The sequence below is a fragment of the Triturus cristatus genome, chromosome 2_1, assembly GCF_964204655.1.
Source record: "Triturus cristatus chromosome 2_1, aTriCri1.1, whole genome shotgun sequence".
NCBI classification, from domain to species: domain Eukaryota; kingdom Metazoa; phylum Chordata; class Amphibia; order Caudata; family Salamandridae; genus Triturus; species Triturus cristatus.
In genome coordinates, this window is record NC_140581.1 from 1,119,071,551 (window position 1) to 1,119,085,924 (window position 14,374).

At 42.7% G+C, this 14,374-nt stretch overlaps 1 protein-coding gene across 5 annotated transcripts in view; it reads right to left on the minus strand.

Annotated features, from left to right (window-relative positions):
- The window catches only part of CENPC (centromere protein C), a 1,046,742-nt gene that overhangs the window by 665,810 nt on the left and 366,558 nt on the right, over positions 1-14,374 (minus strand). For all 5 annotated transcript variants that reach the window (XM_085636509.1, XM_085636507.1, XM_085636508.1 and 2 more), the window contains one exon: positions 613-825. In XM_085636509.1, coding sequence (XP_085492635.1) covers positions 613-825 — 213 coding nt within the window. The remainder of the gene's footprint in view (positions 1-612; positions 826-14,374) is intronic.

The following is a 14,374-nucleotide window of genomic DNA, read 5'->3' on the forward strand; positions in this document are numbered from 1 at the left end:
AATCTTTAATTCCAGAACCAGAAAGCGTTTCCTGGATGGATTAATTTTTAACTGCCAACCAATTTGTCTCTAATCTCCAATGGAGAGTTTCTCTACAGAGACCATTAAAAGGTCTTACTGACAAAATCGACAAACGGTAAAATGTAATTAGAAAAAAAGATCATAGAAGCTTACCTTAACTTAGAATCTCTAGACCAAAGCAAATCCTCACACATGCAGGGCATTTTCTTCTACACAAGTGGCAAAAAACCCCACATTAGACAGAGACTCCTCTTGAAAAATCTGTGGTGATGAGCCTAAGATCTTAATGTAGCAAACTGTAAGAACACCAAGCAAGTTCAATCCGCACATGATGACAAAAGACACATTGGGCATGAGGGGTAACCGACTAACTATGCACAAGGAAAGCCAAGCCAGGTAGCCAATTTCATGTTTACTCACAATCAGCAATGCTTTGTAATAAGCAGTAGGCAGATTATAGTTTCAATAATCAAGCTAGAATTTACAATATTCCAATTAATTTCATGCCTTTGAAACTTGCTATGAAAATTAGTATGTGTCGGAATAAACTGAAAAATGTCATGCTCTCAGAACAGATCACTTCAAACTCACTTGTTTTCAGGATGAATGGTTTTAAACAGCATTGATGCAAATCTGTTCATAGATTTCTCATTCAGAGGCTGACTTGAGTTTCCATGCTGCTTCTCACTTGCCCGAATAGTTTTCTGAGAGTCTGTAAGTGCCTGGGTACTTTCAAGTATTTCAACTTTATCTGTAGTCAGTTTTCTCAATGTATGTTGAGACTCATTGATATGTAGATGGTTCCTATCAAGAAAGTGAGACATTTAGCTTGCAGCCCAACAGATGAACAATTCCATTAAACAGCCATAATTAACAAGTTACTTAGCTTCCATAATACTCGTTTTGGTGAATACTCTATCTAATCTCAGATTCCTCACCTCTGAATATTCCCTGGCATCAGATTGGATCCGAAAAACATTCTCTATAGCAGTGCTACTACGTGCCGCTAGATGGCAGCATACAGATCCACACTTATGCCACATCACCCCAGAAGTGATGAAGCTGAGCCATGTGTAAGCAGCACCCATGCATGCTGATGTCCCTTTCTTATCTTTTCACTTTCCGCCCCCTCAGATGGGGAGTGCAAACAATTATTGTTATCATTGTACTGAATACTAACTTGAGACCTTCTCAGATGTTAAAAAGCTCCATAGATGGATAGGAGGACGGCCGTGAGGAATCTGTGGTTGGATACAGTATCCCCAAAAAGCATTACTGAAATTTTAAGTAAGCTGTTCTTTTGATGGATGCGTCTAACTGTATATTCCTCACTGTAGATTACATACAAAAGTGGGGCGTCCCACAGGTGGATGGTCTGTAGAGTAGACTTAGACCAAAAGATCTTGCAGAGCAGGTAAAATGCCCTTCCTGCTGGACCTGGTTGTAAAGGCAACAGTGCTTTGCGAGTCTGAGCACACCCACATTGCAGCCAGACAAATGTCAAGAACAGGCCCTCCTGCATGCAGGGGAACTTTCCTTAATAAAGTGCATTTGCTTGGTTTGGTGTACATCCATTCAGTAGTAAAAAAAAAACGAAAAAGTGGTTCTTGTAGACCTCAAATTTACCGAACATGCAATCAAGTTAGAGATATCTGGACATTTGGTAGATACCAGATGTGTGAAAACAGGTGCATTAATCTTCTGCAAATCAAAAACAATCCTCAAATCTGATTGGAGAAGGGAGGATTTTCTCCTGTTGGCTCCACATCCATGGACACCAAGCTCTCGTTTACTACCTAGCTGCAACTTTAAGAAAAACGTTGCATTTGCCATTACAGAGCACAGGTACTTGGTTCTTGTATTCTGGAAGGAAAACAAGAGGAGGCATAAAGGAGCAATCCCCACCCACTAGCTCAAGCATGAGAGGTGTAATATGGTGGGTGTGGCAAGCCAAAGAGTAAAGGTTTGGTTGTTATGAAAAATAATAAAATAATTTGCTGCTTTGGCCACAAGCTTCACGATAGAAAGCATAGGGACCTGGAACCACTGTTGGAGATCTCAAAATCTTTGAGGACAAACTATCACATCCATGAACCCTACTGGATGCCCAACAAGACATGGTCCATGAAACCTTTAAAAAAAAGTTAAAAATACATTTAAACAAACAGGGCTGGGTATAAAGACTTATTGGCAACCATTGGTGCATGCAGCCAAAGGACAGGCACTGGGGGAGGTTGGCCATCTGCAGCAGGAAGGCCACTGCGAAATGTTTACGATGGGGTCCACTGTGGGATTTTGATTCAACTGCAAGTAATTAGTAAGACTGGCAAGTGTGAATGATTTCCAACAGCCACAATTGTTTAAACATAGCGAGACGCCAGAACACCAAAATGAACTGCAATTGTTAATAAGTTCACAGGTGCTCTTACTCATTTGCAAAGTGAATAGACAGTGGTGGTACAGTATCAGTCAGTGATTTGATAATATTACCTGAATCATTTCATTGTGAGTGTCCACTAAAATCAGTTGGGGAGCATATTATTCATCTACCACTCTTGTTCTACTACAGAGGATGATATCGTAATAAGGCATGGGTAACTGCTTTTAGTTATTTATGAGAAGGACTGGTCCTTGTAAAGGCAGGACTTATATTTCCATCTTCCGATGGAGGTTCTCTCGCCACCCTTAAACAAAAGTATTATGAGCACTTGTTTCCTATTCAGGCAATATTAATTAGGTTCACTATATGCCTGGATATGGCCCTGGTTTGAGGCATACGGATAGATCCTTGCTATTCACAGATATGTTCATAGTGTGTGCAACATTTGAGGGGATTCACATCATCAAGAAGTAGAACAGATACATCTCATCAATCTGAAAGCTGTTATGGTGATCACTGCATTCATTTACAAATTAACATGAAACTTTGCATTCAAACTATAACCCAAGGGTGCCTCTGGTTTTAATATAAATTTAGGTTGCGCTTGTCATGATTGGAGCTTACCTCCTTACTATTTCTTGTTGATGTGTTTGATGCCACACGTAACACTGCTGCTAATGCCACTGTATATCTGCCAGAAATGTTTGGTAATTTGACAGCTGAAATCTTTATTACTCTTAAGTGCTGTAGAAATCCACCTTGTTGGCAGTATACATCACATTTTTTCTTACATGTCCACTCCCATCTCTCTATCTAACTATGTATTACGTTACTTACCCTGTAAGTATATGTTTGTGGCATGTTCTAAAGTTAGTGCCTGGAGCTCATTGACATACCAAATTGAAAGTAATGGCAATCAAAAAGATGATGTTCCAAGATAGATATGGGACGGAACAATTATGTAATGGTTCAAATGGTGGACCCATAAGTCTGGTGAGAACAATAGTGAGATTCCATGTGAGTGCAGGTGGACTTACACTTTTAAGGCCTTCCGTAAAGGCCTTTTAATAACTGGCAGTTTGAACTAAGATGTGTGTTGCCTGTTTGGGAGATAGGCAGCCACTGCAGCTAGATGTAAGCGTATTGAAGTGATGGCAAGGTCAGAGAGTTGAAAATGGAGAAGGTAGCAAACAATGTTATGCACAATTGCATTAAATGGATTAATGTGCTTATTAACACAGTAAACAACAAAGCTTTTCCATTTAGCTGCATAGCCTGCTCTAGTCATAGACCTAGGAGCTTCTTTGAGACTGGTCATACATTTGGGTGGAAGATTCAGGTAACTGAATACTATGAATTCAGGAGCGAAATCGCAAGGTTGAGTTCCCTTAGATTTGGATGCCTGATTTCCCTGTGGTCTGAGTGAGAAGGTTTTGGTTGAGATGAACCTTCTCTTGGGGAAGTACGGACATTTTGAGTAGTGTCGTGAACCAGGGTTGACAAGCGCAAGTGAGAGCTACTAGAATGAAGGTGAGATGTTTGCCTGAGCCCCCGTACGAAAAATGGAAGAGGGAAAGGCAAAAAAGCATAAGCAAATATCCCTAAAGAGTTCATCCATTCAGCATTGCCCTTAGATGGCAGGTGGGAACGAGGAGGCAAGGTTTGGGCATTTTGAGTTGTCTGCGGTTGCACATAGAAATATCTGTGGAAACTCCTGCTTGTGGAAGGATAGGAGGACTCGGGAGTAGAGTTCCCACTTGTGGACTTAGTGCCAGGTGAGTACCAATCCTTGTGAGTTCCCTTCTGCAACAGGCTACCTTTGTGCAGATACCAGGCTGTACACAACTGTAGTCTCCAACAAGCAGCCCACATATACATGTGATCATGTGTACCCAGCCAAGTGCCTCTTCCCATAGCTGTCCAGAAGAGGACTTTTCTTAAATGGCAAAAACTAGTAGCTAATACGCTCAGCCCAATTGCCATGAAACTTTCTTGAGTGAGATTCGGGTAGGGCGAAACGCTCACAGTGAAAGAGCAAAAAACAGGTAGTCAAAATTTAACAATTCTGGTGTACTAAATGGGTAGAGCCTATTTGTTTTAACAGTCTTTCCTTCATTTCTAACCAGCAACGTCTCCAGTGTTGCTTACTCTGGGATTTTAAAAGCTGCTGATTAGAAATTGGCGATGCAATACTAAGCGAATTTTCATAAGTGTTTTATTGCAAACTATTTATACAATTTAAGTTTCCCAACAAATCTGTAGAAGTCAGTCCTCATACAGACATACCCTACATTGTGGACATAATGTTTTGCCTCTGTTTAATACCCACATTGAGCTTCAGTTAGAGACTCTATGATAAAAAACTACTAGCATATTTATATCCATCTTTAGTTTGTCTAGTTACATCCAATTCCCCATCTCCTTTTTACCCGGTTCAGCTTTAGTGTTTCTTTATCTTTTTTTTGGGCTCTTCACTGTCTTTGTCTTTCCCTATGATTGCTCTAATATACATATATGAGGAAAATGTTACTTACCCACTTAGCATCTGTTCGTGACATGAAGTGCTACAGATTCCCAAGCTTGGCATAATTCTTGCATGTAGTGTTACGTTTGTTTTTTCTTCAGAGAAAGTCTTTCGAGTTATGAGGTAGTGTGACTCCTCTTCTTGCTGATAATGCGCATGGTCATCAACTTCATTGTTAAATTTTTTTCCAGTATGACGGGTGAGGATGAAACATGAAGTAAAGCGTGGTATATAGATGTCCATGTGAGAGTAGATTGTGAGAAAAGGGACAGTAACTGTAACAGACACAGGCGTACAGAGAGGAGGGTGGGCATATGTGAATCTACAAACCTACATGCCACGAACAGATGTTTACTGGGTAAGTAACATTTTCAGTTCGAGGCATGTGTGACTGTAGATGCACATGCTTAGCACAGACTGTACTGCAGTGCTCCTCCGTAAGTGGTAGCAAGCCTGTGAGAGTCACAGCGGTCTTAAATAGTGTACGTAGTACTGCTTGGCCCACATTATCTTGTTGACGGGCCAGTACATCTGCACAGTATTGTTTGTAAATGTATGCGGTGTAGATCATGTAGCAGCTTTGAATACATCAGCTATAGGTATGTTTCCTAGAATGGCCACTGAAGCTTCTTTTTAAAAAAACATTTTATAAGTGGAGTGAGCTATAGAAGGAGTGGGTAATGTTTTTAGCTTTAGCCAGGGCCACTGGTATTGTGCGGCATGAAGGGGCCAAATTATGTGAAAGGGTTGGGTTGATTATATGGCAAGAAAAGCTAAATAATGAAGCATAATTTAGCACATTTGGTAATTGACTAACTTAAATTTTTCATCATTTTTAAACTTGAAAGCACTGTATGGGCAATTCATTATACCCCCTTAGTACCAGTTTAGCACCCAAATATAGCAATAAGCAACAGAAAGATGCCCATTCCAGCTTTGCAAAGGGTGTTCCACTGCGCTGCAACACGTGTCACTGCATTTTAGCCACTTAAACCCTGTTTGAGCTAACAAAAAACACTTTTTGTTACAATTTGCAGATTATGCAGCATATGATGGATTATGTGGCAAATGCGGCAAATCTATAATTATGCAAAAATCACTGCTGCCGCACCATTGCATAATTCCAGTGGCCCTGTCTTTAGCATAGCATGTTTGAATGCATTTAACAATTCATCCTGCAATGCCTGCTTTAGAAATAACCCTCCTTTATGAGTTTTGGAGAAAGCCACACATAGCTGTTGTGTCTTCCTAAATGATTTAGTCCTGTCAATGTGGTACATGAGAGCTCATTTTTAAGTCTAACGTGTGCAAAGCAATTTCTGCGATTGAGTCCAGTTGGGGAAAAAAGACATGAAGTTCAATAGAATAAAGTGGCATTTTGAGACCACCTTTGGAAGAAAATTGGAGTTGGTGCGAAGTACAACCATGTACCTATGTATTTGGAAGAATGGTTCTTCTAAAGTTGGAGCCTGAAGCTCACTGACATCTAACCAAAGTGATAACCATCAGGAATGTTATTTTCCGGGATAAAAACTGGAGGGGCTCAACTGGAGGGCCCATTAATATTGTTAATACAATATTGAGATTTTATGTGGGAAATGATGGCACCCTAGGAGGATTGGTTCTTAAGACCTTCTAGGAAGGCTTTAAAGATTGAAATTCTGAATAGGGAAGTGTGTTGCCTATACTGTAGGTATGCGGTACTACCATTAGATGCAGTCCTATAGATGTAAACGCTAAACCAGAGGTATGCAAATTAAATAAATACCAGACAATTTTCCGTACTTGGGCTGCTAAGGGATCAATGTGTTTGGAATGACAATAGTGAAAACATTTTTTCCATTTAGCTGCATAACAGGCCTGCGTTGTAGGCATGTGTTCCACTTTAAGAATGTCTACATTGTTTTAGGAGACTGATGAACCAAATTCTAGGACTTTAGGAGCTAGATCACAAGATTGAGGGATCTGGGCTTGGAGAGGGGTGTATTTATCCATGGTTCTGCATGATGGCCCTGCCTGTTCAAAAGTGCTTCATGGAGAACTACTGACAGTTCGAGGAGTGGTGAACCATGGTTGTCGTGCCCATGTGGGAGCCACCAGGATAAGGGTGAGAGATGTCTGCTGAAGTTTACAAACATCAAACAGAAGCAGCAGAAGTGGTGGAAAAGTGTAAGCAAATATCACTGACACTCTCATCCATAGTGTGTTGCCCTATGGGTTTGGAAACCTGGAGGCAAAGTTTGGACATTTAGCATTTTCTGCTGTGGCAAGGAGGTCTATTTGTGGTTGTCGGTAACACTGGAAGTACTGGTGAAGGACTTGTTGGCACATCCTGCTGAGATTTGCAAAGTGTTGTCCATGCCTAGTAGGTACTCCACTAACAGGTGAAAGGTGTGTAGGAGAGCCCACCTCCAATGAATTGGGCTAAATGAGAAGGATGAGGAGACTTGGTGCCCCCTTGCTTCCGGAGATAAAAAAAAATGGCGGTCATGTTGTCAGTCTTGATGAGGACTTGCCAAAGGTGAAGGAAGGAAGGTGATTTATGTGGAGATGTTGCTGACTGGGTGTCGAGGGGGCCTGGACAGCTAAATGTTGCAAATGTGCTCCCCAACTCATAAGGGAGGCGTTTGTTACAGTGCTTTGTGAAAATGGGTCTAGGAAAGGATGTCCTTTTAAAAGGTTGTTGGTGTTCCACCATTGCAGAAAGTGGCATGCTTGACGGCTGACCAGAACTAGATCCTCCCTCCGCCTGAGTCTATTGTTGTGCTAAGCACTGATGCAACTGGCACATGTTTACTCTGGTATGAGGTACTATTGCTATACATGAAGCCATCACACCAAGGAGACAAAGTTGACCTGTTTAGAATCGTGGAATGAGTGCCTGGAATGACTATCATGGCAGTATGCAAGTAATCTATTCCTAATTGTGAGTTTAAAATTGCTCCTAGGTAAGGTTGGAGGTGGGATTTTAAGGCACTGATAGTAAAGTCTAGGTTGTGAGTAGGGTTATAGTGACCTGAATGTGTTGAGAACAATTTTGATGAGTTGCGCTTTTGATAAGCCAGTCGTCTAGGTATGGAAAAACATGTCTGCGCAAGTGAGCAGTTACTTCGCAGGACATTTGGTAAAGACCCTGAGCGTGGTAGGGACCCCAAGGAGAGCACTCTGAACTGGTAAGGCAGCCTGTTTATTACAAGCCTAAGACTTATACAACCTCTCTCTGACTACAGACAAAGTGGCCAAGGAATGGAAGCACGCATTGGTATCTCTGTTGCTTAAGAAATCCACAGCAAATCTGCCGAATATCGACTGATTTTGTTGTAACCTTTACTTGCTAAATATCTGGAAAGGTTCATCAACCAATTTACTGCCTTTCTTGAAGAAAATCATATCCTGGATTCTTCGCAATCCAGTTTCAGAGAGCTCCATAGCACAGAGTGTGCTCTGTTGGCTGTGGCTGAGAATATCAGGCTCTCTCTTGACACAGGTACCCTAATTCTGCTGGTGCTGCTGGATCTGTCAGCGAAGTTTGACACTGTCTCTCTTCCCATCTTAATCCGCAGGCTTCACGAGGCAGGGCAGCATTGCTGGGCAACACACTGGCTCTGCGACTTACTTGCAAATTGATCACAAGTCTGCTTCGACTCCTTCAAGTCACGTCTTATGCAACTGAACAAAGGAGTGCTTCAGGGCTTGTGCCTGAGCCCAACCCTCTTTAATATCTATGTAGCACAATTTGCCTAAATCGTGAGAGCCTGCTATGTGGAGATTGTGTTGTACGCTGATGACACCCAACTTCTTGGCCCTGATCTAGACAAAGTGAAAAGCAAATCTGCTATTTGCATGAAAGAAGTCACTGCTGGGATGACTAGCAACTATCTCCAATTAAACAGTGACAAGACTAGAGATCAGGCTTTTTTCGGAAAGCATCTGAGCTTTGGTCTGATGACTGGTGGCTGCCTGAACTTGGCTCTGCCCCTTCACCGAAGCAGGCAGTGAAAACTCTTGGCGTAAAGTTCGATCAATCACTTTCAATGAAGGACCAAGTTTACACCACCTGCAGCGCCTGCTTTGCCACTATCAAGCTTCTTGCAAAAGGCCCTCACTTGGCTCCCCAACAATGCTAGGAAAACTCTTGTCCAGGCTCTAATCACCATCCGCCTGGACTATGTGAATGCTCTGCTGACATCATTAAACAACACCTTGCTGACCAAGTTGCAGGTGGTCCAGAACACTGCCGCTTCATCAATCTGCAATCTTCCTTCTCGCACCACCTCCTCCCCTATTTTTCGGAAGCTTCATTGGCTGCCAATTAGAAAACGTGTCATCTTTAAACTTTGCTGTTTAACACATAAGGCACTTTACAAGTCCTGTCCCGTCTACTTGTCCATCTGTTTAAAATTATATCTGCCCTCCAGATGCCTTAGGTCTTCGGATAAGTCTATTCCAGCTATCTCTCGCATACGGACCTCAAAACAGGTGTGCGGCGGGGATAATTTTCCTACACTGCCACCAATCACTGGAACAAACTCCCCCTCAGTCTCTGCCCTTGCTCAGACTTTACCTCCTTCAAGAAGCGTCTGAAGACTTGGTTATTTTAAGAATCTCCCCCTCTTGCAGCAGTGCAGCACCGAGATACTCCTTTGCGGGTGAATTGTGCACTATATTAGATGTTTTTATCATATCATGTGTGTATGTGTATATGTGTGTATGTGCATATATGTATGCATGTATTTGTATGTACATGTATGTATTTATGTTTCTGTATTTGTGTGTATGTATATGTGCATGTATATGTATGTAGAATGACGTGTGTATGTATGTGTGCATGTAAATATGTGTATATATATGTATGTTTGACTGTCTATGTATATATGTGTATGTATATATGTATTTGTCTATATATGTCTATGCATATGTCTGTCTATGTATATATGTGTGTGTGTATGTGCATATGTATGTATATATGTTTATGTATATTCATGTATATATGTATGTGTATATATATGTATGCGTGCAAAAAAGAAGCTAAGAACTCTGGGTAGTTTTCAAGTTTAGGTATAGAACACCTCCTGTATAGAGCACATTACAACACCAGCGACGCTCTAAATGTTCTCACCTCAAATGTTTGCTTTTCTATCAAAGTCTTTAAGCATAGGATTAGCACATTTCCATCCATACTGAGCTATAAAATGACGAAAGCCTTTTATCACTTCAGGCACAGTATTACAGCTCTGAATTGGTAAAATACCAACCAAGCCAACCTGAAATTAATAAAAGCAACCGCTGACACATGTTTTGCTATCATTATCGCTCTTCCGAGAGGTTTAGCTTTGTTCAGAAACAAGAGAGCACCCAGTATATGTCAAAACAATACACTTTCAGTCATCCCGGGTGATGTCACCAAGCGTAAACAAAAAATATAAAGCGTTACCTAATAACCAGCTGTGCATACAAGGTCAACTTTCACCAGACTCTTTAGTGGTAGCAACCGCACGAAAGATAGTCAATTCACATACATCCGATGAAGTCCCTCCACCAAATAAGGAGCGCAAGAAAATTGATGCAGCTGGAAAGAGTATAGCCACACAATCTGCCAATCACTATCATATCGCAAATTCCATAAGCCTGCTCTCTAGGTATGATTGGGCTCATTAGGACGATAAGGAAGAACTCCTCCAATACCTCACAGAGGAACATATCAAAGAGCCTCTGTGGAAAAGTTAATTTCCAACACAAATATACGTGGTGCCTTCAACGCTGTGGATACTGCAATTAGAGGAGTAAACTCCAGTGTCTTACTACGCAGACGTGCTTGACTTAGGGTCTTGGGATTCAAAGTCAAGGTACAGCAAATTCTACTGGTTCTCCCATTCAATGGGAAACATTTGTTTGGCTATCAAGTAGAGGCTATTAGAAAAAAATCAAAAATTACTCTGAAACAGCCAAAGCCATGGAAGGTCTAAACACACCCTCCCATCACAGCTCCTTTTGCCGCTCATCCTACCGTACAAGACCCAAAACAATCTCTACTGAGACCTACTCCTACCAGTGGCCACAAAGCCAAACCACCTCGCCTAGAGGATATTACTGAGGTTCATAGAAGAATAACTCCAAAAACAGAGACAAGCCACCACAACCATCAGATCCTGACTTCGCTCACATTCCCCCCAGATGTACAACACCTGCCTGGAATCGACAACAAGGGTTCTTTCCCACCTGGTGGAACATCACCTTGGACCAGTGGATATTGGATATTGTTCAATATGGTTTTTGTCTGGAGCTTACTTCCACACCTCCTAACATTCCACCTAGTAAACACAGACTCTCCCCATAATATCAAACGTTGCTCAGAGAAAAAGTACAAGCAGTCCTCAAAAAAAGGAGCTCTAGAACCTGTGACAAATACATATTTCAAGCCCCCCGGTACATAGTGTGTCAATGAGCTCAACCTTAAGGGATCCATGAAAGGCTATGGCAATACAACCCCACTCCCGGCTCCCTAACCCCGGGCATTCTGTCCCGTCAGATCTGATCAGGGAGTAGTGCTTGGAAATTGCAAGTGAGATACAACGAACGGCTGAGGCACAAAGCCAGGTTTCCGTAAAGAAACCGATCCCGGGTTTAGATGTAGAGATATGGTCCATTAGTTATATGGCGTGCATGGTCATAGATCTAATTTTGCAATACAGACCATATACTCTATTAGAATTGTCAGAACAGGTAGGGGGAGCGAAAAAGTTAGTCTGAATGTAGAACATGCCAGGTAGGCTAAAAGGAGACATTGTCAGAGACAGTGTTTTCTCAATTCTTAGTGTATCAGCAGAGGCTAAACAGGAGGATTTACAGTTCTTGCATGAAACAGGACCCTCAAGGAGAGGAAAACTGTAGCTGCAGCTCAAGGGAGAGTCAAGGAGTTTGGTACTGGCTGCCCGAATTTGGAATAGTTCTGAGGGGGTACATTTCCTTGCCATATTTAAAGCAGAATGTCCCTAAGACCAGATTGGTAGAAAGATTAAAGAGGAACAGGAAGAGGTCCTGGCATCTGGCAATGTACAGGCACAGACAGGCTTGCCTGCTGTTGTAGACTTGCTCGCTTACCATTATCCTGCCATCTAGTGTTTGGCTCTGAGATTTCTAAGTTGCCTTTGTTGGAAGAAGCCTCTCAAGTCACAAGATGTGTTGTGATTGGATTATAATTCGCATGGGCAACAATTCAATTGTTTTTCGCACAGCGGGTGAAAGTATGTACGGAGTGTAAACATAAGTTAGGTGTATCAGTGATAATGTGCAGTGAAATACGGAAAGGAAAAGATCTGCCGAAGAGACAGACTTCTGGGGAGGAGGGTAGGTGCATATGAATCTACAGTACTACACACTATAAACAGATGCAGTATATAAGCATGTTTAGCACAGGCTATAAAGCAGTGTTTTCCAGGAGCAGTGCCTACCATATGGATGATGCAGAGATCTGAAAAAAAGGAGCTTAACACCATCTGGCCCACCATCGCCTGTTGAACGGCTAAGATGTCCACAAAGTAGTGCTTGGTAAAGATGGGTAGTATTGACCAGGTCGTTGCTTACAAATATCCGCTTCTTAGGAAGGTTATGGTCGCTCCTTTTTTGCAGATTGAGTGGACTCTGGGTTGATCAGGTGGAACCTCTTTACTTTATGATAGCAGGTCTGAATACACTTGATTATCCACATGTTCTGCATGTAGACTGTGACTGCAACTACTTGTAGGTGAGTTGAAGTAGGCAAAGTCAGCATTTAGCAAATGGAAACAGTAAGCAATAATAAGTTAAATAGTCGGCTTCTGTGATCCAGGTTTTGGAAATGCAGTGGTGAACAAACGTATTCCATTTTGCAAACCTGTGTTTGGTGTACTTGGACTTCCCTCGTGTCCTCTTGGAATTCCTTTGAGATTGACATACATTCCTGAGGAAGTCTGAGTCACCTAAATTCTAAGACCTCAGGTGCCAAATCGCTAGGTTGAGCTGTCTGGTTTCCGGATGCGTCATTGAACCATGGCTCTGCAAGAGAAGGTGAGTTGAGTACTAGGGATGCCTGGCCAAGGTCAGTGCTACCAGAAAGAGGGTTAGTGATGATTGCCAGAGGTTCCTCACCATGTAGGAAACCAGTGGAAGAGGTGGACAACTGTATGTAAATAGCAATGACCAATTAATTCACTGTGCATTGACCATAGACTGTAGGTGCTGGTTGGGCTGAAGGTGAACCTGGAACATTTATCATTTTCTAGAATGGTGAACAGGTCTCTTTGTTTGGGTGCCGGATCGTTAGAAGTATTTTTGAATGATCTTGCTGATATATCCTGTTGAGCAGAACAGCAAAGTTGACATCTGTCCCCAAAAAGATGCTCTGCCATAAGGTGAACTTTGTGATAGAGTCCCCAATGCCAAATCCCCTGGGCTAAGTGAGAGCTGGCAGGAGTGAGTGCAACCCAGCTTCTGTGGGTTATACATGGTGGTCATGTCCGTCTTGATGAAGAACAAATTGCCCCAAATTAACTGTAAGAACGCTTTCAGAGCTAGGTGAATGGCTAGCATTTCCAAGTAGCTGATAAGTAATCCCAAAGTTGAGAGGGCCACATTTCCTGGAAAGTCATGTTGATGATATGCACACCCAAACCTGAGAAGCGTCTGTGGTAATGGTCACTTGAGGTACTGGTCTGCAAAAGGCCTGCCTTGCAGCAAGTTGCTATTCTAATACTGCAGAGTGGTGTCATGTGTCTGTACCAACACTACCCATCCTGACAAACCTCAAGAACTACCTACCCATCTCTCTGCTCCCCTTCTCAGCTAAAGTCATCAAGAAAGCCACCAACGCCCAACTCTCTGAGTTCATCGAATGAACAACATCCTGGACCTCTCCCAATCAGGCTTCAGAAGCAACCACAGCACTGAGAGTGCTCTCCTCGCCGCTACAGACGACATCTGCACCCTCCTCGACCGAGGCAAGACTGCAACCCTCAATTTCCTGGACCTCTCGGCCACCATTGACACAGTCTCCCACCACACCATCTGCGCAAAACCATGCCAAAGCCCTAACATGGATCTGCTCCTTCCTCACTGGCCGAACACAGAGTCAGACTCCCACCATTTAAATGTGAACCCACAGAGATCAGCTGCGGAGTGCCTCAGGGGTGCTTCCTAAGCCCCACCCTTTTCAACATCTACATGGCCCGCTTGCAGCCATCGTCAGAAGCCACAGACTCAACATAGTCTCCTTCGCCGACAACACCCAGCTGATTCTCTCCCTCAAGACAAACCCAAAACCGCAAAGAGCAACTTCCACGATGGGATGAAGGCAGTCGCCACCTGGATTAAGGGCAGCTGCCTCAAGCTTAACTCAGACAAGACCGGAGTCCCCATCCTGGGCTCCTCCAACTCCGACTGGGATGACTCTTGGTGGCCCACAGTGCTCTGAA